The sequence below is a fragment of the Myotis davidii genome, unplaced genomic scaffold, assembly GCF_000327345.1.
Source record: "Myotis davidii unplaced genomic scaffold, ASM32734v1 scaffold226, whole genome shotgun sequence".
Taxonomy (NCBI): Eukaryota; Metazoa; Chordata; class Mammalia; order Chiroptera; family Vespertilionidae; genus Myotis; species Myotis davidii.
Window position 1 is genome coordinate 2,500,639 of NW_006297224.1, and position 23,032 is coordinate 2,523,670.

Here is a 23,032-nt window from a genome sequence, read left to right on the forward strand (position 1 = left end):
CGGGTCACCCCCCCTTCAGGGTGGAGGTCCCCACTGGGGTGCCTGGCCAGTCTGGGTGAGGGGCTGAGGGCCGTTTTAGGCTGGTTGGGGACTGAAGCTCCCAGCCTCTCCTTTTTTTTTCCTTTTTTTTAATTCTGGGGTTTGTTTACCTTCTATAATTGAAACTTTGTTGCCATCGCTGGAGCTCAAAGCCGACTCCTGCTCGCTCTCAGCTCTGAGGCCATGGCCTGCTGAAAGCAGGTATCTGGGTTTGTTTAGCTTCTATAATTGAAACTTTGTTACTTACGGAGCTCAGAGCCGGGCCACGGCAGGCAGGGAACCTTGGCTTCCTCCATCACTGGAGCAAGCAAGCCTTCTGCCAGCTTCAGCTGCATGGCTACCGGCCACCATTTTAGTTGGAAGTTAATTTGCATATTGCCCTGATTAGCCAATGGGAAGCGTAGCAAAGGTACAGTCAATTACCCTTTTTGTCTTTTATTAGATAGGATTTGCCAAATTACAATGCCATTTCATATTTAATAATCATATTATGCAGCTACCTATTATACCAAGTGAAGTTCAGATCCAGAAGTACCATAAACATTCATGATTAATTAAACTAATTGCCTTGGTGTTTTGGAACTTAAGTCAAATAGTTGAATTTTCTTGATCAATCCAAGCATGTGGAGAAGCAGATATATGTGCTTGTGAATCTAATATCACTCTTTTTGTCATTTTCAGCTGCAGTATTGAAGTATGAGAACAACGTCATGAATATCAGGCAGTTCAACTGTTCTCCTCATCCATACTGGCTTCCAAATTTCATGGATGTTTTCACTTGGTCTCTGCCATTTGTTGGGGAAAAAGGTGGGTTGTGGATCCTAAAATGCTTAATGGAATGGTGTAGAAAGGAGAAGAGATGGGGCTACTTTACTATGAAACACTTTAGTCTAACCCAGCAATTTTCAACTGGTTTGCTGCAAGAATTTTTTTAAAAATGCAATACTGGACTATTTAGTTACGGTCACTGACCTCTTTTCCCTTACATTGTCATATAAAAAAGATGACAACAGCCAACACAACAATAACCATCCAATGTGAATGAATCAAAATTATACCTTTTTTCTGTCACATCAGTAAGAGGTATATTTTTTGGTGAGCTGCAGAATTGTAGCAATTAATTTATGTGTACTATGAGATGGTAAAAGGTTGAAAATCACTGATTTAACCAATAAAACTGACAAATTGCACCATGAGAGAGATGATTTGAAAGTGTCAGTGAGTATCCTATTAAACAAATACAATGAATGAAGGGGCAACAAAAAAAATAGGAGATAGTAGGAGAATTAATAATCTCAGAATAATAGAACTCAGAAATAACAGAAATCCCGTTTTAACGGGCTTCAAGTCATAATGACTGTCTTTTACAAATCTTGTTATATTATAATTTAAAAGTACTATTTTATTTTACAAACTAGTCATCAAATATAAAGGTTATCATGGCAATGCTTTCCTCACATTTCTGATATAAATAGGAATCATTGTATCTTTCCCAGTGTGGCTCAATGGTTGGGCATTGATCCATGAACACAGCAGGTCATGATTTGATTCCAGGTCAGGGTACATACATGGGTTGCGGACTTGATCCTTAGTAGAGACATGCAGGAAGCAGCTGATCAATGATTCTCTCTTATCGTTGATGTTTCTATCACTCTCTCCCTCTCTCTGAAATTAATAAAAACATATTTAAAAGAGAATCATTGTGTAATAGTGATTAATGACTATAGTATTTTGAAGGACTACATATACAACAACAAAATAGCTTATTAAAAATATAGTGGCTATTGTGTTACAAGGTGAGACAAATTTACATTTAAAAAGTTGTCTATTAACCTGCCCCAGTTTTCCACAATTGGCTGGCCTTCCTTCCTTCCTTCCTTCCTTCCTTCCTTCCTTCCTTCCTTTTTTTCCTTCCTTCCCCCTTTGTTTTTATGTTTTGACCTAAACCTAAGCAAAAATTTTGAAGCAAGGCTGCAGCCCTTGAACTTGAGCTTTAAATTCAGGAGGCCTAGTGGTGATATACTGACTCATTCTTTATGTATCATATTTTTACATCATGATAGAACACAATCTAATTTTAAGAAATGTTCAGTGTACATAGCTTGCACATCAATGTAAAAGTGCTGCAATACAAAATTTCTGTGTATAATACTTTTATATAATCTATTTACTCAACGAAATTTCTTATTAAACTTAACTAACCTTTATTTTTAAAGTATTTTTTATAATAAAACTAGAGGCCCCTGTGGAATCTGGCTGAAACTGGCTCTCCAACATCCCCTGGGGGGTCCCAGATTGCGAGAGGGTGCAGGCTAGGCTGAGGGACCCCTCTGGTGTGCGATCAGGGCTAGGGAGAGATGCAGGAGGTTGGCCAGCTGGGGAAGGACCGTGGGAGGGCTCCTGGGCATGTCCGGCCCGTCTAGCTCAGTCCCGATCAGCTGGACCCCAGCAGCAAGCTAACCTACCAGTCAGAGGATCTGCCCCCTGGTGGTCAGTGCGCATCATAGCGAGCGGCTGAGCTACCTTAGCATATCATTAGCATACTACGCTTTGATTGGTTGAACTGCTGACCAGACAAACAGACATTTAGAATATTACACTTTTATTATATAGGACTTAACAATATCTACATTTAAATAGTTTATTAAGGAATCAACAAATTTTATTAAAACACAAAACACATGCCTGTCATAATCTGATCTAGATCTAGATCTCACTATACACATAAATAAAAATTCAAAAGTAACCTTCATAAATTTGTAATATTTTCACATCCACATATTTGGTTTTTCTATTGTCTGCTGACCTGTAGCCAGTAAGCCTTACTATTAGATTTTGTAGGCATGAACTAATAATATTATACCTGGGTTTTATAGAAACTACTGTGCAAGAGATTCTATATACAAACTAGGTAAGAAATGTTATTGCTGAGCTTGCTCATTAAAAATGCCAGAGTAATAATTAAGGTTATAATAGAAAAATCTGGACTTCTTTCTTTTCTTTTTTTTTTTCTTTTTAGTGACTGAGATGCTGGTAAATGTCCTCAATATCTGCTCAGATGATGAACTAGGGTCAGAAGAGGATGGATTTGATGGTAAGAGGCTTGAGTCTTTGTGCTAGTGTATTTGCCAGAAAAATCAGGTGGCTTCTCTTAGCTAACCCTATGAATGAATTTCTAAGATTTGGATTTTTTAAAAAACATAATGTACTATTGAAAATGAAAGATTATAATTTTTATTTGCTTTGAAAAACGTAAGAAGTGAAAAACCAGAGAGAATTGTCCCATTACCCTGAAAACATTGTTGAAGTGATGAACTATTTTAAAAACCATCTTTTGGCCCCTCATATTACTAAGTAACTTCTTTTTGACTCCTTGATTAAAAAAAAAAGTAATCCTTTATTTTCTAGCAGATGTTACCATTTATTGGGTAAATTTTAAAAGTGCCCTTTAAGTGAAGTTGCTCCTATCAATTGTTCAAATTTTGATGGCTATGATAAAAGAAGAAATTTATATGTTAATATACTGGTATTAGTCAATCCCAATATTTTTATATCTGTAATAAGTAATGAATAAGCTAAAAGGTTTTAAAATTATTGTTGTTCTTTAAGATGCTATTTGTATTTAGTCACCCTCAAAAATTATGCTTTCTCTATAAAAGACAAGGATTGATGAGGGTAAAGATGGAGAGAAAAATTACTCTGGTCCTTGCAAAAAGCACCCCCAAATCAATGAAAAATAGCAAAAAAAATGTAGTTAGAAGAGGAAAGTGCCAGAACACACATTACTTCCATAAACATTTAATAAGAACACACTCTGCGTGGGGCGTTCAGGGTTCCAAGAGTCCCATGAACTGATGAAATTTCATTCTGCTTAGAGCAAAAGGTAAGTAAACAGATTATATCAATAACATAAGGCAAATTATAAAATAAGGGATGAAGGTGGCAGGGGGAATATATAGATAATGTGGCAAGTTTAAATTTATAAAATCTTTACCTTTAAATGCCTTACTTAGGTAAAATGAAAAGAGAAAGTGGCCCTTTCAGAAAATTATACCTGAACAGCATGAGTTAATGTTCACTCTGGTTTAATACAGGTCCCATCTATATATGCAGAATACCTAATGCTGCAGGCAAATGTAAAATAAAAGTGTTTGCTCACTCGTATAAAAAGAGTCTATATGCTTAGGTAAATGTACAATTATCTCTACCATCTCATAGTTTTTCTCCTTCTATAGCTTCTCTTTTCTTCATTACTTGTCTCCATAGACTGTTCTGAAGTCACGTATCACATGGCAAGGGATGTATATTATATGGAAGGAGAGGAAAAATATATAGGGTGTCCCAAAAAATGTACGCAAACTTTAACAGCTGATAACTCACTTAATTTTGAAAATGAACTGTATGTTAATAAACACTGACTTTATAATCATTTGAAGTGTGTATATACATTTTTGAGGACACCCTGTACATATACAGACTTTAATAGGTTAAAATTACCTAAAGAATCATTGTAAAAACTTAAGTAAATATAGTTATATATTTTGAAATATTCCAGAGATCAGTGGCTATTTTATGCTTTATCCAGATTCTAGATGTTTCATATGTTACAGCCACAGTTTGCTGCTGTTAACTTTTCCAGGGAAACTGATATCATTTTATAGATAATATTTCCATGATGGCATAAACTTTTTTCCTAAAGGAAGGTTCCTAACCTGGTGAAATATAAATCTCAAAAGTCAATAAACATTTTTCAATGGATGCCTTTCACTGTGTCCCTTTTATTCCTCGAAATAAAGATTAATTAGCATTAATACAGTGACATATTCCTTTGTTAACAAATCTCTATTGTAGTCAAGTTCATTGGCCAATAATTATAATAAAGACAATATAACTAAAATGTAACATATCATATAGAATAACTACCTGCATAGACTTGTAATTATACATTAATCCATTAGCTCAGTAAATATATATTGAGGACCTATTAGTGCCAATTTTATTATTACAGGTAGATGTTCCTACACAGTTAAATATTACCAAGACTTGGTATTTACTTCATTTAAAGTGAATTATAACGCACCTTCTCAGTCACTTATGTGAAAGGATATATTTTGACTTGCTCTGCTTTAAAATAATTCGTTCCATTCAGTGTGCTCTGCCTATCAGCACTTGCTTTGTAAATAGCCTGTTAATTTCAATTATAGGAGAGAAGTCCCTTTTTAAGGTATTTTAAAGAATGTTTTCTTTCTAAGCAGACCACTGAACATGATATCTTAGCTCAAATCTCATAAATATTTCCTCTTAGAAAAAAAAATTAAAGTATTAACTATAAATATGTCTAATTAGGATATTGTACATTTCAAAGTAAACCACCAGCAATGTTCTCTAGTACTTAATTTAACATGATACAAAAACTATGGATTTTTTTAAAGGCGCTTAAAGAGCAACTTGACTCTCTTTGGAAGTGCAGTTTCTTGAAGTTTCTTTTTCTCTCTTTTTTTTGGTAATATTATTTTCAACCTTAGGATAAAGTTTGCCCCTCCTTAATGCAGCCTGCAGTCTCTCTTTCTGGGGCCTGGTTCTGTGCTGTGTATAGGGCCCCTGGGCTTATTGGCTACAGAGGTGAAAACATGAATCAGAAGACACCAATAGGCTTAATTAAAGCTCTTCCTTCAACTGCTTTACATTCTAAAGGTGGGTGGAAGGGGGATCTCTTCATGAGTCATTTCTCTAGGCCTTCTCACTATTTTTTGCTCCATATCCAATGCCAACTGAAAAGTCAAAGGTGGTGAGGTGCCTTTGCAATCCATGACTATTGTTTTATTTTTAGTGTGTATAAAACATATAGAAAATAGAGGTTCTTTTCATTTACTTGAGGAACTGTTACTGGACAGCCCCCTGAGTCAGAGGGGTGTCTGTCCCTTCCTGGGCTCTTGTCGGTCTCATAAGAAAGATTTCAGATGAGTGACAGATAGCTGTGTTGAAGCTAAGCAAGGGAAGTTATTCACAATACACTTGGCATAAAGCATAAGCTGGCAACTCAGCTAATCTGAGTGCACACCTCGAGAAGGTTCAAGGGGTTTTATACCCTTCTTCCTGTAGATTTCAAAGCTTCCCTGCCAGATATCTTACATAGCAGACTAAGTTTCAACATCCCCTTCTACATTGTTGTGGCTTATCTGGGAATGTTCGTACATTCACCTGGTCATCTTATTTGGCAAATCTTAAGAAGGCTACTTCTTTGTTTAGCCAGTAAGCTAAAACTCACCCTTTTCCCCCCATTCCCCAAGATGGCTATATTTTGGCTGGCACAAATGGCATGGAATGGGTCTTTGTTCTCTATTTTCCCAAGCCAGGGTGATTTAAGTTATGTGTTCTCTGGTTAGGGAGGAGAGGTATAAACCATTTGCTTTCAAGTGTCCTTATTTGGGGAAGATAAGATCTTATGATTCACAGAGAGGCTGTAAGCTGCCCAAACTGTTTGACCTTGTTTAATTTTCTTATCTCAGTTTCCGCATCCCACTTGCTTAGGAATTTTCCTAGGTTCTTACTATCATGCCACAGAATGAGAGGTATGGGATTAATTTCGCTCTTTTCCTACAGGTTCTGTCAACTTTTTTTTTTACCACTTGATGATGATAGTGGCTAACATGTGTTAGCCATCATTCTAAGTCATTTGTATGTATTACCTCTTTCCTCTTTTGACCTTTTTGACCAACAAAAATTTACAATTAACTGTCATTTATATCAATGATAGAGATAGATATAGATGTAGATAGATATAGATAGATATAGATATAGAGGGGCATGTCCAACTGCCAGCTTAGTCCCATTCCTTAGTGCTGCCACCGAGGCGAAAGAGGCTTCCGCCACCACTGCTGTGCTCGCCAGCCATGAGCCCTGCTTCTGGCTGAGCAGCGCTCCCCATGTGTGAGCACACTGACCACCAGGGGGAAGTTCCTGCATTGAGCATCTGCCCCCCTAGTGGTCAGTGTGTGTCATAGCAACTGGTTGTTCCACCATTCAGTTGATTTGCATATTAGCCTTTTATTATATAGGATAGATACAAGGTGGTTAATATTATCTTTAATCCTAAAAACAACCTGTTGCTATGGATACTGATTATCCCTGTTTTACATGTGAAGTGATTGGGCCCTGGTAAGGTGAAGTGAAAACCTAAGGTCTCACAGCCAGTGAAGTAAGAGAGCTTGGACCCAAACTAGTGTCTTCCTGGCTCTCAGGCTCTCAAACTCATCAGGTGTTGTTTGTCTGCACCTGATGACAGTGCTTGAAATTGTTCCCTTTGAGACAACATGATGCTTTTTTTCTTTAACAAAACAACACATAACTAAACATAATTAATATACTTTAGTTTGTTCTGTTAAGTATACTGTCAAATAAAGAAATAGATTTTTTGCACCATTATTTGGCCATGAAAGTCAATTAAACTGCAAGTAAAAGAATTTCATTCTATTTCTTAAACCGTGGTTTACTCCAAGAAGTTATGTTTCATGATGTTAAACATTTTGGTGTATCTGAGCAGACAAAAAGACCTCTGGCTCCCCTAGGCTTCTGCTGCATAGAAATCACATCTGCATCTCTCTTGCTCAGCTTCTGCCTTACAAAATAAAGGAGATTGATAGCCTATCTGGAAAAAGGTTGCTGTTTCCAATTGGTCTGTGGTTCTTTGATGTTGAAAATAAAGTACAAAACTGGTATTATCTTGTGAAGTTTTGAAGCAGTTTAATGCCAATGCCTGTCTTCCGAGGATCTAATTTATATGTATTGGAGTCTTTGTTTCCGGTTTCCGCTTCTGATTTTGGATGATGATATGATAATCTGGTTTTAATTTGGGGTTGGTATTCACCAGAACATTTAGAGAAGGAAGATATCCAAGTACATGTATCTCATTTGGTAGTCGATTCTTATTCATGAAGAGGACTCATTTCAGACCAAGGATTAGTAGGTGATCCCTAAGTCGAGGGGAAGAGGGGTTGAAGGTGAGGAGGAAACCGACAGAAACCAAGCAATCTGCATCGCAGAGATATAATAAGGGAGTCTGGAGCACTCGTAAGCATTAGAAACCTAATGACAGTTTGAGGAGTTAGAAATATTCATTTGGAACTTTCTTTTGGTCCTGAAGTCTTAGACTCTTAGATCTATGTACAAATTATATTTGAGACTATGATGTATGATAAGTCTGGCTAAAGACTTCTGGAGGTGAAACAGAAATCCTTTAGAACAAGAAAGAAAAATAATAATAAAACAAATACATATCCAGCCAAATGTAGTTTCAGCTGTGCTGGACAGACTAATATTAAATTAGAATTTATGTCTCCACTTTCATCTAAAGAGCAAGCCACATGGTGGAACTCTTACCCTGTAGCCACGTTTTTTCCTTATCCTAATGTTAACCACAGGCAAGTCACTGAATATAGGATCAGAGCAGTTTTTTGCATGCCTTTAAGAAACCATCAAAATTGTATACAAGAAAATTATCTCCCATCATCTGCTTTGAATTATTAGATACTTGTTCATATCTAATATCACGGTTCCAGAGTGTCTCCCCACTCCGTTCTGTCTAGCTTTTAAAAGTTACCTACACAGAACTTTGTTTAAAAGTGCAAAGTAGGGAATTAGTGGGACTACCATGGCATCTTATTGGTCCTTGAGGAATACCTCCATAAAGAGGGGTTGGTTATGTCACTTTCTATCAAAACTGTATTTATTTTCCATGTTGAATGTTTGACATGAATTTCATCCTTTTTTGTTTGTTTACAGATGTGGGGTGGGATAAGGTAAAAGGGGAGTAGTCTATAAAAAGTATTTAGTACTGTTTTTCACATTTTATTTTTCAATTGCAGTTTGCATTCAACATTATTTTGTATTAGTTTCAGGTGTGCAGCATAGGAAGTTCATCTTCCATCTCGTCTGCTCTGTGCATCTGGCAGCACCTGTACTTAGTGCCATTAGCTTAGAGCTTTCCTTGGGGCCATAATTACTGTCACTTCTGAGTGACTTATTTTAGCATTCTGTATTTTAGGTTCCCAATCTGAAAACAAAAATGTTGTGTATCTTATAATAATTGACATTTGGGGATAAAATAGCAACTTTTAATATAAAAAAATAGAAGCATATAGACATAAAAAAGAGAGCGAGAGCTGTGAGGAGCTTGGTAGCAACCTGATTCTTGTTCTGTCAACACCGAAGGGTAAGCCACAGTTGGTAAGCGGAGGAGTAACATAATAAAAGCAGTATTTGAGAAAAAACAAGTGCTTTTTCTAAGCTTAGAAAAATGCTTAGAAAATGAACCGAGGATGAGTGGGATATAATTTGGGAACTTAGTCAAGTATCTGAAAATTTAAGTGATTAGACCTGAGCAATAAAGCCCAGCCAGCATGGCTCAGTGGTTGAGCACTGACCTATAAACCAGGAGGTCACGGTTCTATTCCTGGTCAGGGCACACGCTCCGGTGGCGGGTTCGATCCCCAGTGTGGGGCTTGCAGGAGGCAGCCAATCAATGATACTCTCTCATCATTGATGTTTCTATCCCACTCTCTCACTCTCTCCCTCTCCTTTCCTCTCTGAAATTAATTTAAAAATATATTTAAGAATAAAATAAGAGGAGCTATTCCAAAGAGCTGTCCAAGGCCTGAACAACTATAGCATCAGTGGGGCACAGGAAACAAAGGTTGAATTGGATGGTTCGGCCTAGGTGCCCCTCAGGATGAGAACACTTATGGAAAAACTCATCAGTCTCCGGAGAAAGAAAGATGAATTCAGCCACAGACATGAGTTTGAGTGAAAGTGACACATATAATTCGGGAGAGGTCCAGGCAGGACTTGGCCATGGAGTGCTGGAAATTGGGAACGAAATCCAGGCTTATGACAGAGGTTTGGAATTAAAAGCTGCAATTGAATCCATTAAGAATGAAATAGGCCTCCGAAGTTGCTGATGTGGAAGGAAATGTCAGAAAATCGAGGGCTGAGCCTAAGGTTAACCCTTCTGCAGAAGCTGGAGAAGGAAGATCCGTAAGTGAAGGAGAAGGAGTGACCAGGGGGAGAGCACAAGAACTAGGGCTGGTGCGGCACGTTCAGGCAGCAGCCGTTTAAAACTGTATGCGTCTGATGCAGAAACGTACTGTGAGAGAAATCTGGCCAGTAAATAAAATAGTAGGATATAACTTTGGCTGCCAGATAGCAGATTACAAAAAAGAGGCAAACAGCAATATTTATTTTATTGTTATAATAGCTAAAAAAGAAAATTGAAATTATTGAAAAAAGGCCAAAAAATAGAACGACATTTAGAGTATTTCAGTTTTAATATTGTGATAAGTTTCTACCTTATTTTGTATATTCTATTTTTACTTCTATGTAAAAATACTTATTCATGGATTATCTTGTTCTGTGTATTCAGTGGCAAACCAACACCTGTCTCTGCCTTCATTGACCTGAGAATCTAGTGCAACAAGAAATCTATTTTAAATATGCCAGTTTTACAGAGGAGTTGGGGGGTTAGGGAGGGGGCATTAATCGGGATGAAATATTTGATAATCAAAGGAGGAGATGTAAAGGACATTGTTTTTTGTCCTCTTCAGCTACTGACAAGGAAGAGAAAAATACTTCATGTGTTTCACTGCTGTAGGAAGTATGACCATGTGATAAATCCGTATAATTTTTCCAGGAAATTATATTATGAAAGAGGCTGTTGTAGGTAATGTCAGCTTACTGCAAACTGATGCCATAAGAAAATTAAGATGTATTTTTCTTGTGTTTTGCAGAGCTTTCATGATTCTCTCTATACTAAAGCACTTTATAAGTCTAATTTCTCAACCTAAAGATTGCACTTATATGAGAATCATTCATAATTAGACAACTTTAGACAGATTTAATGTGATGAGGCCAAAGTCATCTAGAGGAATTGTATGATCTCTGTGGCAGGCTTCAAGGCTATATGGAAAAGTTTCATAAACGCTCAGAAAAATCTAAATTTTAAAAGTACTTCTATGATGTGGTCTGTGTTCTCTTTTAAAAATGTTTTATTCTTTTGTCATTACTTTCAGTTCATGAGAAGCTATGAAACTTTTCTTCCAGTTTTTCTCAGACTCTATAGAAATCTTGATTCTGTTTGGTCAGCCCATCTTTTTTTTCTCCAAGCAAAACCAGCACCATCCTGGCTGCTAGCGTCCTCCCCTAGTGGATTTGCAGTCATCAGGGGTCCAGCCTGTGGCCTGGTTGGCACAAAAACAAAGGAGGCCAATCTTAGGCAGCTTGATAGTAATTAAAATCATACAATCTTTTAATTTACAGTAAGAAATGTAACTGAAGAACTGGAATATTCTTTTCTGCACAGTGTTTTCTTGTTCTTAATAATAATAGCAAACATTTTTGAGTACTTATGTACCAAAGGTTTGTGCTAAGTGATTTAGCAGGTAGCACAATACCTGGCATGTGCCTTTGTTGACTGTTGAGAATGAATGAACACGTTACTTATTTCATTCTTCCGACAGTCTGCCTGCCACTGTAATGAATCCTGGCTCTGATCACCATTTTCAGAAGATGACCTTAGGCAAACAACTTACTCTTTCTGTTCCTCAGAATCATCCTAACTGGGGTTCAAGTCTCATGACCTGGGAACCAATCTGCCTCTGTACGTTGCCTATGCATTGCTGTGCTCTGATCATTGGTCAGAAGCTAGTGCTCATGTCCCTATTCTTCCTCCTTGGACAGAACTTCACTGCTTTTCCTATGGATTGACAAAACATGCAGCCTACGTCTTGAATAGCATCAGAAGCCCTTTGAGTGACTTTGTTTCAGTTAAGCTCAATATATGCCAGTGCCTTAGCCATCTTCTGCTGCCAGATGCAGGAGTTGCATTAATCCTTTAAGTCAGCTTTACTCTGCTATTAAATGGTACTCAATTATTCTATCTAGGGTATAATACATGGATAATCAAACAATATTCTACTATATTTGTCCGTTTTTCCCTTTACTTTTTATATTTTCAGAGATAACATTTAAATATTCTAGTATTTGATCAATATATAAATATAGGTCCAGAATTAAGTTCTAGTCTGAATGCATTTCTCTGGCACTTAGCATGTATGCATAATTAGGCCCTTATATCTTTTTAACTGTTATAGCCTCATCTATATCCAGAATAATTCTTGATAGATTACACATTCAGGTATCATGGTTGTTTCTCATTTAGACAGAAGAATCTACCGTATTCAATTGACATTTGTTATGTCATTCCATTTTGCTTTTCTCTTGTCAGTTTATACAGCTGATGTGTTTCTATTATGAAAAGAGGTCCATTAAAGTAGAATTTCACATGTTAGTCATCTTTTCTTTGGTAAACAAAATAAACTGAAATGTCCTTTGTAAGATGTAGGCTGCCTATGTGATAGCTCTTTGAAAAAATCAACCAGAAGCTTCCTATCTACTTTAAAGTCTTTAATTTCCACCCAAGTTAGAATTATGCTTATAGCCAATTTCTGAGACTCTGCTGAGAGGTCATTGAATAGGTGGAACAGTGTCTCGAAGCACAGAAGTCAGTGGAATCCATTAGAGCTTGTACACAAAAGTAACTTTTAACTAAGAGGAAAGACAATCAAGTAATGACAGTTATTTAACATTTGGGAATGGCCTGTACATTTTTGAGACTTCCTATCCAAAGAATTCAGTTATGTTTAATGACAGGAGAAGTGGGATAAAACATAGCCAACTGGTCGGCAAACTGCAGCTCTCAAGCCATATGCAGCTCTTTGGCCCCTTGAGTGTGGCTCTTCCACAAAATACCGACTTCTGCGCATGGGCGACGAAGTTTCAATCAAAAGATAAGGTTTAGGAACTATATAGCACACGGTTTAGTTCTGTGGTTTTATAGAACCCAATTTGGAATATGCGTTCTTTAAAAATATTTTTTTGAAGAATCTTCTTTTGCTTTCAAAATGGGATACAAGACAGAATAGTCTTATGCCAAATATCACACCATTGCAGGTTTTATTGCATGCTGAGATTTTAGTTGAGCTAAAAAGCATATGGAAGAAATTTAGAATAGTATGCGGTTTGCAGTGGTTTGGAGTGAGTAGCCATTATATCCCAATTTTATCACTTATGGACGTGTAATGTGGTAGAGTTAGGATCCAAATTAGAAAGGTATTACAAACAGTTTTAGGTTGTAATCTTCAAAGAAATTGATTTTTACGGGGATTTAAAAGTTTTGTGATGCTGAAGGTGTTTTCTTCTGCCTAATAGAGCAGCCTGCATAGGCATGCATATGGCTATCCTGTGAGGGGCATCATCTATCCATTCTCTTTGGACCAGCTTGGCTTTTAACTAGCACTGACCCTAAGGGGATGAGCAACGCAGGTTTCCCAGGTTATGGCTAGTCCAGGAGATCTTCCAACAACGATCAAACATAAAACTGAGTAATCCAATTCTTGATAGAGCAGCAGTCTTCATGCCAAAATATTTGTACTGCTGGAGCTACCCAAGCACATTTCAAGAGGAATTTTCAGGGAATTCATTTTTCCATGTGCCCTCTTTCCTAAAAATGGTCATGGGGACTCACCTGAGTTGGAGGTTACAGGACTTCTTACAGCTTCTCCTTTCCCACCTCCTCTTTCTCAAATGCCTTCTCCTGTTTTAATAAAAGGCACAGGTCTCCCTGGACATAGTCACTATGAGCATGGCTTTGAGATGCTTCATATTGGAGTACTAAACAGAAAGATGTTAGAGAAACTCTGAGTCTAGGAAGTCCCTTATTCAAGGCAGTGTAATCTCCCTATTATTAAGGGATACATTCTAATGAAATTTTATTTCTGTGCTTTTTAAACATTTATAGACACATCACATATTTATGCTATCTAATCAATTATGTACTCCTGATAACTGTGATACTGATTACAAAGGAATTTTGGAACACTTAGAGTCTTACTGCCTCAGGAAAGTTTTAAAACTACATTTAATTCAAATTTCTAAACATGCTTTTACACCCATGTACAATATGGTGATAAAAAATATTTTAAAGTAGAAATATATGTCATTTACTAGCATAAAAATCACAGAAATGGAACTGGAAATAGAGTTTTAGAAAAAAACAGTCATTTTAAAATGACAGTGTTTACAATATCATATTCTTCACAACTATTTAAACTTGGAGGTGGCAGTTGTGTTCCTTGGAGAATATTCTTTTGTGGGTGCATGAGCAGAAAATGTAGAGGCTCGTTTTAAAGCGATTCCAGCAGAGTGCACACAGCTGCTCAGTGCTTCCGGTGCTGTCCCTGAATCCAGGACTCAGTCTCTTGCTGGTCTAGGAGAATGCAGTGAAGCCCTTGTCACATCCATAGCCAAGGGCAAAACTGGGTGGAGAGTAACTTTTGGATAGCATCGCTTTGTTGGGATATAGAACCTTAATATTTGTTACTGTTAAACTCGGTCACGGAAAGAAAAGACAAAATAGATGAAGTTTAGGGGTTAGATAGCACAAGGTTTGGCCCTGTAGTTTTTTATAGGGGCCAATTGGAAACATGCATTCTCCCAAATAAGACAGTCTGTATACTCATAATTCCATCATCACCCAAGGCTTTTAGAGGCATCTGAAGTCCTTTGCATTATATCTTGTATTTCAAAGATGCTGATTTGGATTGAACCAAACCAATTTTTGTCTTCAGTATAACACAACAAAAGTTATTTCTTATCTCAATGCCTTATACTTTGTTCCATCAATAGCCTTTATTAAAATTCAGTAATTTCTCTATTTCACACAAAAATAAAATATTGAGGCACATCTAAACTCTGCTTAATAATAATAAACCATCGTAATATTTTACTTTCAAGTAGACTAGGTTTTCTACAGAGGTAAACTTTGTTAGCTATAAACAAAGGTGGAAAAGTGGTGAGTTTTCCATAATATTTTCTTAGAATTTGAAATAAAAGTCAAAAAAAGTTTGAAGCCTACCAACAAAATACAGTTTTAAAATAAGTCTTTCCTTTGAAAAAGTGTGAAATGTTAGTGTGTATGCACATTTCTTTATATAATGTGTTTTATTTTTTTTTAATATGTCTTATTTTAAAACATATGGTATGGATACACTTGTGTTAGCTAAGAGTCCTTTATAGAAAGAAGCCTCGCTAAGGCACGTGAGGCCAATATAATAAAGAAAGGGGAAACTTCTGCTTTTTCCATTAAAGAGAAAACAGCTCAATAATAATCACAATTTTTTTAAAAGCAGCTTTTTCATATTCTAGTAACATATCTGAGTATGAAATTTGTATATGGCTGGTTGTCTTCAATTCTTCTCGTTGTAAAAAGGTATTGAACCCAATTAGAATCTGTTGCATTGGGATTGAAAAACAAAATCGAACCAATTCCATTTTCTCCCAGGGCTGGTTACAGAAGGTCTGGGGTGAAGCACTGCCCAGAACTTTCCTTCATTGCCTCCTGCAGCAAGCTCATGCATCCCCCATGTAACACACAGAAATGGGAAGGATGGAGAGTCCTTTTTCCTCAAAATCAAGCTCTTCCAATTATAGTTATATTTTTTGAAGTTTTATTACAAAATGTTTTTAACAGATAGGAATGTTGAAAGAGTTTTATAGCCGATACCCACCACTTAACTTTCTACAATGAACATTTGACTATATTTGCCACATATCTATCTCTATCCATCATTCGAACCTTTTCTTTCTTTTTGGGGGCTGACTAACAAAGTAGGTTCTGTTTACCTCTCTTCTGTGTATGCTGACGTCTAAACTCTTGTTTCCATGCACTACTGTGCTAAAGCCTTTATATTCCAGCCCCAGGCACCTCCTGCTTCTCTTCTCACCCTCACCTCACCCCAAAGTACCCAAACTCCACTCACAGCAGACTCCTCACCCATCATCACACGTAACATGGATCATCTCAGCCTGCGTGTTTGAGAATCCTCCTCCTTCTGTGGAAAAGACCGATTCTCTCCATTCTTTGACTCTTCAAGATCCTTTAACTATCATTCTCGAGGGCAGTGGTTCTCAACCATCCTAATGCCGCAACCCTTTAATACACTTCCTCGTGTTGTGGTGACCCCCAACCATAAAATTATTTTCGCTGCTACTTCATAACTGTAATTTTGCTACTGTTATGAATCGTAATGTAAATATCTGATATGCAGGATATATTTTCATTGTTACAAATTGAACATAATTAAAGCATAGTGATTAGTCACAAAAACCATATGTAACTATATATGTGTTTTCTGATGGTCTTAGGCAACCCCTGTGAAAGGGTCGTTCGACCCCCAAAGGGGTCGCGACCCACAGGTTGAGAACCGCTGCTCTAGGTGACCATTTTTCTCATGCCCAGGCAGCCAGCCCCTCCTCCCAGCACTGTGCTGGTAACTGTTCAACAGCCTGTTTACCGGGGGAAAGGCCCTGGTGTGTGGCATTTGCAGATCTCCGTGGTGCGGATTCTCTTCCCTGCAGCTGATTTCAGGCACCAACAGGCAGCTCCTGAGCGAGGAGTTAGCTGAGATTCGCCCAGGGTCCTCTCACTGGCAGCACCATGGCCGCTTTCATGCCGAGGTTTGGCACAGTCCATTGTCAGCGGGCACGGGCTCCCCCAAAGTGGAGCCCACACGCATTCGTGCTTCTGTGGGCAGCGGTGGACATGCGGCAGGCTGCGTAGGAGAGGATTCACAAGAACACTTGCATGAATGATTTGGGTAATAAATTGTATTCTATATAGCACTTTCCACAGACCCCCTGCTTCAGTCAAAACTGAGGCCTGTATAGCCGCGGCTCAGGGGTGGGACCTGGGCCGGAGGACAGAGCCCGCACCCGTAATGTGAGCAGACATCCACGTGGAAAGAATCTCCCTCGCCCCCCTGGCCCCTCATCACTATGGCGCTGCTACCCTTTCCCAGTTCCTTCCGGAGGCTGAGGTCTCCTGTGGGGATGGGGCACCCTCCCAGCAGGCCGCGTGGCATAGATACCTTTACAACCCCCTGAGAAGTCGGCAAGGTGCTAAGTGAAGGTCACGTGTTAAAAGCACATCTTCAAAGATTCCTTTGTACATTAGCCTCTTCCGCTCTGAGGAAAATTGAGTGAGCAGGGTTGCCTAGATTCTAGAAACATTCCATAATACCCCAGGCATAAAGATATTAGAACTTAAAAGTTAAAGAATGACAGAGGCCAAAAAAAGAAGGGATAAGTATTTGAATGGAAATACAAAATGAAATGTTAGTTAAAATTATTATTATTTTTGTCCCAGCTGGGTGGCTCAGTTGGTTGTAGTGTCCTCCTGTACACCAAAAAGGTTGTGGGTTCTATTCCCAGTCAAGGCACATACCTAGGTGTGGATTCAACCCCTGTTTGGGGTGTATACAAGAAGCAATCGATCAATTTTTCTCTCTCGCATCTCTCTCTCTCTCTCTCTCTCTCTAAAAATCAATAAACATAGCCTCAGGTGAGAATTTTTTTAAATAATTAATTTTTTAAAACAGAAAATGCTGTCATTCAGTTTTAGAATTTCAAGTTAAAATAAGTGATTATATTGTTATCGATAAAAAAGTTACCAATCTTTCCATGTAAAAGGTGTTTTACATGTCTTCATTATTTAATATACTGAATTTTAATTTGGGTGAGGTCTTACATTTTCACAGCTTAAACAGAGCAAGTACCAAGAGTGTTGAATATGACATTATCTTTGCCTGTTACAGCTAGTAAAGTTCTAAAATAACATGCATTTTGCCTTTATCTTTCTATTGAATTATGAGCTGTGAGGATTTGCAGTGGAACATAAGTTTTTGAAAAAGAATGTTAAAGAACTCAGGAAAATAACCAAATCAGGAATAGCAATACTAAATATATGAGTATCTTTGTATCTGAACTTAAATCTATCCTGCTGTTGGTCAGCTCCTGAAGTTCAATTACTTATCAGCTCAGATGTTTGAATATTTTAAGTGTTTGTGAAGTTATAAATGTGTGGTGTTAGTTTAATTCTGATTTTGATTATTTAGAAAATATTGAAGTGAATCCCAGGATATTTGAGACATTAGTTTTTAATGTCTTTTCTTACTGCTTATGATTAAACTTGAGTAAATATATTCTAATTTTATAAAAGGGGTAGTAAAACCTCTTACCTGCGTTAATGAGAAACCTAACAAGAGAGGGCATTTTTCTCAGGAACAGCGCAGCAGTCTGGAGACTCGCCACTGTGAACACATAGAGTAGAATGTCTGTCGTATGCGCTCCAGTAAGTCATTTGATTTGAAAAAATAAATAAGGGATGATGAACTGGCTCTGTCAGAATGTTCATTTTATATTTAAATTTTAATATTTATTTGAGCATTTTCCGAGTATCTGTTCATATTGAGCTCAGAAGAATGGCTCTACATAATTTATTTCCCTTCCAACTTAGTGTCTTGCTTTCCTTTTCTCTGGTTCTGGTTTTTACAAGTCCTTTATTGAAAAATTTCTGGAAGATTATCCTTCTTACATATTTTATATATTTGTATACTTTATATCTTCCCCTTCTCATTTCTCTTAAATATGTACAGTTTATTTCTAGACACTTAACTTCTCCTTCTTGCTGCTTTTCTTCTTGTGCTTCTAAATATAGTCACAATTTTTGGAGCTTTCCCACACTTTCCATTGTTTGTGTCTGTTGGATGGATTTTATGATCTGGCTACACTGCTTGCTATTGAGGGTCAGCCTCTTTTCCTCACTTAGCACATCATGACCTCTGTGTGGACTGGGCCAGTCAGACTAGACAATATGAAATACAGGGTAGTAATAACACATTAGGCTGAAAGCAGCACTTAACTGAATAACTGGAAAATACATATATAGGAAAACTACATTAAGAAGACTAACTTCCATCCCAGTATTTTTTTTTTCTTCACAAATGTGCTTTAGTAGTTTCTTGATCATAAATTATCTAAAATCCAAGCCCAGAAACTTCAGGCTTTTAGATGCTCTCCAGGACAGGACTTATTGTATAAAGAATCTTAATTACAAAACATACACAATATAAATTTCTGAAAACTCAGAATAAAGTTGGAAGCAAATTATCTTACACCCACCCCATTTTCCCATCCAATGTTCCAGCCAATAGTGTGTAATTCTAGGGCCAGCAGTAAATGAGAATCCATGGTTCCCTTGGTCAGAAGGACTTGATTGGAGCATGGCTTTCCCCCACTGGCTTTAAACATAGGCTACTCATTTGCAGGCAGAATAGCTGGCAGAAATAGTCAGTCCTGCTGATCAACTATGTTGGAAGATAACTGCCATGTTGTGATTGCCACAGAGAGAAAGAAATGAGCAAAAATGCAGGCTTTTTGAGGGCTTTCCGGTCAGAGGGAAAGTGAGAGGAAGGCGACTTACTGGTACACATCTGGGGGCACCCAGGGCACAGAGGTGGGTCTGCACTAGCATCGCCTTCGACAAATTAAGCCACTCAGGAGAAGAAAGTGGCCCATTATGTTCTCAGTTTCTTGGGGTGGATAAAGGGAGAGGCCTTCTGCAACCATTGCACAATTCTGTGAATGTTAGTGTGTCTTGTTTCTTATAGAAACGTTAGGGTGGTGATTAATTGTTTGACCCTTTTCAAACAATGCAAAAGAGTCCACATTCTTGAAAGCCCTCTAAAGGAAACAGCAGAAATCTTTCCTCCCGAAAAGGTCAGAAAGCTTGTTCTTTTCATAGCTTAAAAGACCAAAATTTACACCAATTATCTTCTCTAGGCTGCAGCCTTTGAACAAATTATATGGCTTAAACTGTTCATCAGGTTAGGAACATTTCTGATATTATCTAAAAATATTTTGTTGCCTTTCTATTAGTAGCTTGTGTTAACACTTTCTACAAAGTCCCATATAATGCATAAAAAGGATGTCTTGTCCCTCTTAACTCGGATTATAAAAATCTTAAGAAGACAGGTGTGTTTCTTTGTCTTGTACTTTTGCAAACATGCTCAGGAATTTAAGAAAACAAAAACAAAACGGATTCTCTAAAGATCATATAATACTATTTTAAAAACAATGATAAAAAAGAAAATGTTTATAGTAACAATAACCTATGTAGACTGATTTTTTAAAGTTTGGAAAATGTAATACGTCGTAAAACAGACCTATGTGTAACTTATTTACATAAACACTCAAATACAAACCATGTGCCACCATCTCACACTAAATCCCACTCAGTAGTTTTCCACTTTTTTTTCTCTAGAGCTTGTGAACCAACCAGAAAGTGAAAAAGTATCAGGTGCTACGATAAGTGTTTCATTGCCGTGAAGCAATAGAGATGATGTTCCAGGGAGCTTAAGGAGTTGAGACTCCCTAGTCTGATCACTGCAAGGGAGAACTTTCAATGAAGTAGTTTCCTGATGTAGTCTCCCCAGCGTGCAGCCAGGAAATGAGTAGAAGATCCTGGTGACTCACTTCATTTTTCCTGCCAATGTATGCTCTCTTTGTATAAACAAAAGAGAAGGGAACTGAACTGGAAGAAAACAGTAGGAACCTGCCTGTCTGCTGATTGTTCATTTAGGGCTTCACCTCTTCACCCACCTCCCCCTGGAAATCTCAGAAGTTGCTCTTTGGCATTTCAGGGACCTCTCAAGAATCACATCCAAGTCTTAAAACCGGATATATACGTTTTTAAATTGATTCACAGATAAATCCTCTTGTAGGGGTGGGGTGGGGGAAGGACACTGGATTTTCTCACGACGGTCTATGACATATGAAAATTTGTAAAATAATTGCAGTAATATTAAAAGGCACTGACTGGTCAACTCTCTGTTTTAAACTGCAGGAGCCACAGCTGCGGCCCGGAAGGAGGTGATAAGGAACAAGATCCGAGCAATAGGCAAAATGGCCAGAGTGTTCTCGGTCCTCAGGTGGGGTCACTTTTCCTCTGTTTCTGTGTGGAATTTGATTAGGTATCACTTAGTAAACATTTTAATGCTTTAATCTGGTAAGGTAAGTACTTTGCTAGAAGATATTTGCTTTACCAGAATGATTTTTTTCCCCTTTTAAATGGAATTGTTCATTTCTCACTGTTTTTAGTCAAATTGAAATATGCTACGTTATTTCCGTAGAGACAGCCTCTAAATGGACTGTTTCACATTTTATCCCTGTATTTGTTGCTGAACTTTTAAAACATTTATTTCACAATAGGTTGAACATGTAGTAAAAGAAGAAAGCTATTATAGCCTTTTTTATTTTTCATTCTGGCTCTGTGGTAAAAGATGATTTTATTACGTGCATTTTACTAGACATGTAGGAAATGAACATCAACCATAAAGCTTGTTCATGCGAGTCTATATTATTCTAATAAATCATTGAGAGAAACAAATAGTTATTTAATGTTTCAATTCCCATGTCATAGTTATTTTTTAAATAGACCATGAATCATGTTATGAGTAAGCCTGGATTTAGAAAACAAGTATATTCTTGAAGAGAATTAACTACATTTTTCTTTACTTTAATTCAGTTTCCTATTCTTAGATCATACAAAATAACTATATTTCTCTTCCAAAAATTAATTTAAGAAATGGCATGTTTATATGTGAGGAGCATATAGGCACTTGACAATTACACGTTAAAAAGCGTAAGTAGGAAAATCTTGGGAAATGGGCCATGTACATATTGTATAATTTCATAACCTAATTTTGCCTCATTTTTGCCTCAACTCTTTCACATACAGTAGTTACAATAGAGTCACTCACTAAAGAGAGACTGAGTGACTTGATGCCACAAGCCAGGGAGCTGTGAGAAGGACAAAAAGTATTACCGTGCTTTTCCAAAGCGAGCAAATCAAAGTCAGCACTAGCTCACGCAGCCAAATCCTGACAAGTCATGTTAAAGCTGAAAATAAAGCAGCGTTGCCCTGTCCAGCCTATGTGCCCTCATACTTTACTGCTTGCTGAGGTGTTAGGATTCTCTTATTCATTCCTTCCCTAATAAATATAATAAAACTTAAAGCAGCCATTCGGTACCATGGAGAAACACAAGAAAGCAATATAAAGGTATAGCAAGTTAGGAGGTGAGGCACTTACTTTCGTATGTGATCAACAGAGACCTTTCTGAGTAATGGCATTTGAGCAAGTATGGGGATGACCTTCATAGAGATATGAGGTAAGAGAGTTCAGGGCCTAGGAAGAGCAAGTGCCACGATTCTTAGATAGGAACAAAGGTCGGCAGTTTTGAGGGTCAGCAGGAGGCCTCTGTGGCTAGGATGTCCTAAGGGGGCAAAAGACTATAGGAAGGTCATAAGCTCAGTTGATACCTCTGTGTAAACACTTATGTGTTATCTCAGATTTACCAATACATGCTTTCTTCCTTTTCCATCTGAAATCTCTACAAGGGGAAGAAAAAACAGCTCCAGAATTTCCACTTGAGAGTACATTTAGGGAAAAAGGAGAATTCTTTCTTAATATAAAAACACTTTTGTGTCTGTGTTAATCTTTAAACCACATGAAGGTATGAGGGGCAATGCTATAAATCACAGGTAGGTCTTAAAATTGGGGAATCCCTCCTATCCCCTGCCTAAGATGTAATCATTATTGGTGCATAAGATGTAATCATTCCCAGCTGTGAAATGGTCCATTTGAACACAATGATGACCAATGACTTTACTGAGATTACCCATATTGATAGAAAATTAAAACAAGGTATATTTTATGGCTTTTCTGTAATTAAAACATCTCAGTAAATGTGTGGACTACAAGGGATCATATCCAGAGAAAATTTAAGCTTAGAAAGTAAAGATTGAGCATTAAGTGTGTACTATATACCAAGTTAAGCAAAATAGATACCAAATTGGAATGCCAGACGTGTAGAAAATAAACAACAGAAGACAATAAAATGCTCACTGAACACAGGAAGACATGCTCTGCTGTGGAAGGGGGCAGCAAGGAGCCCTTGTAGTTCCTGGCAGGAATGTTCGTGGAGAGGCTGACATTGGAGGAGGATCGGCTGAGTTCACTGGGAAGAGAGCTGTGGTGAAGGCATT

The 23,032-nt window shown here is 37.6% G+C and overlaps 1 protein-coding gene across 2 annotated transcripts in view; it reads left to right on the forward strand.

Moving 5' to 3' along the window:
* Positions 1-23,032, forward strand: part of PPP3CA (protein phosphatase 3, catalytic subunit, alpha isozyme) — a 162,807-nt gene that overhangs the window by 125,273 nt on the left and 14,502 nt on the right. For both annotated transcript variants that reach the window (XM_015569992.1, XM_015569993.1), the window contains exons 9-11: positions 721-846; positions 3,059-3,133; positions 20,831-20,915. In XM_015569992.1, coding sequence (XP_015425478.1) covers positions 721-846; positions 3,059-3,133; positions 20,831-20,915 — 286 coding nt within the window. The remainder of the gene's footprint in view (positions 1-720; positions 847-3,058; positions 3,134-20,830; positions 20,916-23,032) is intronic.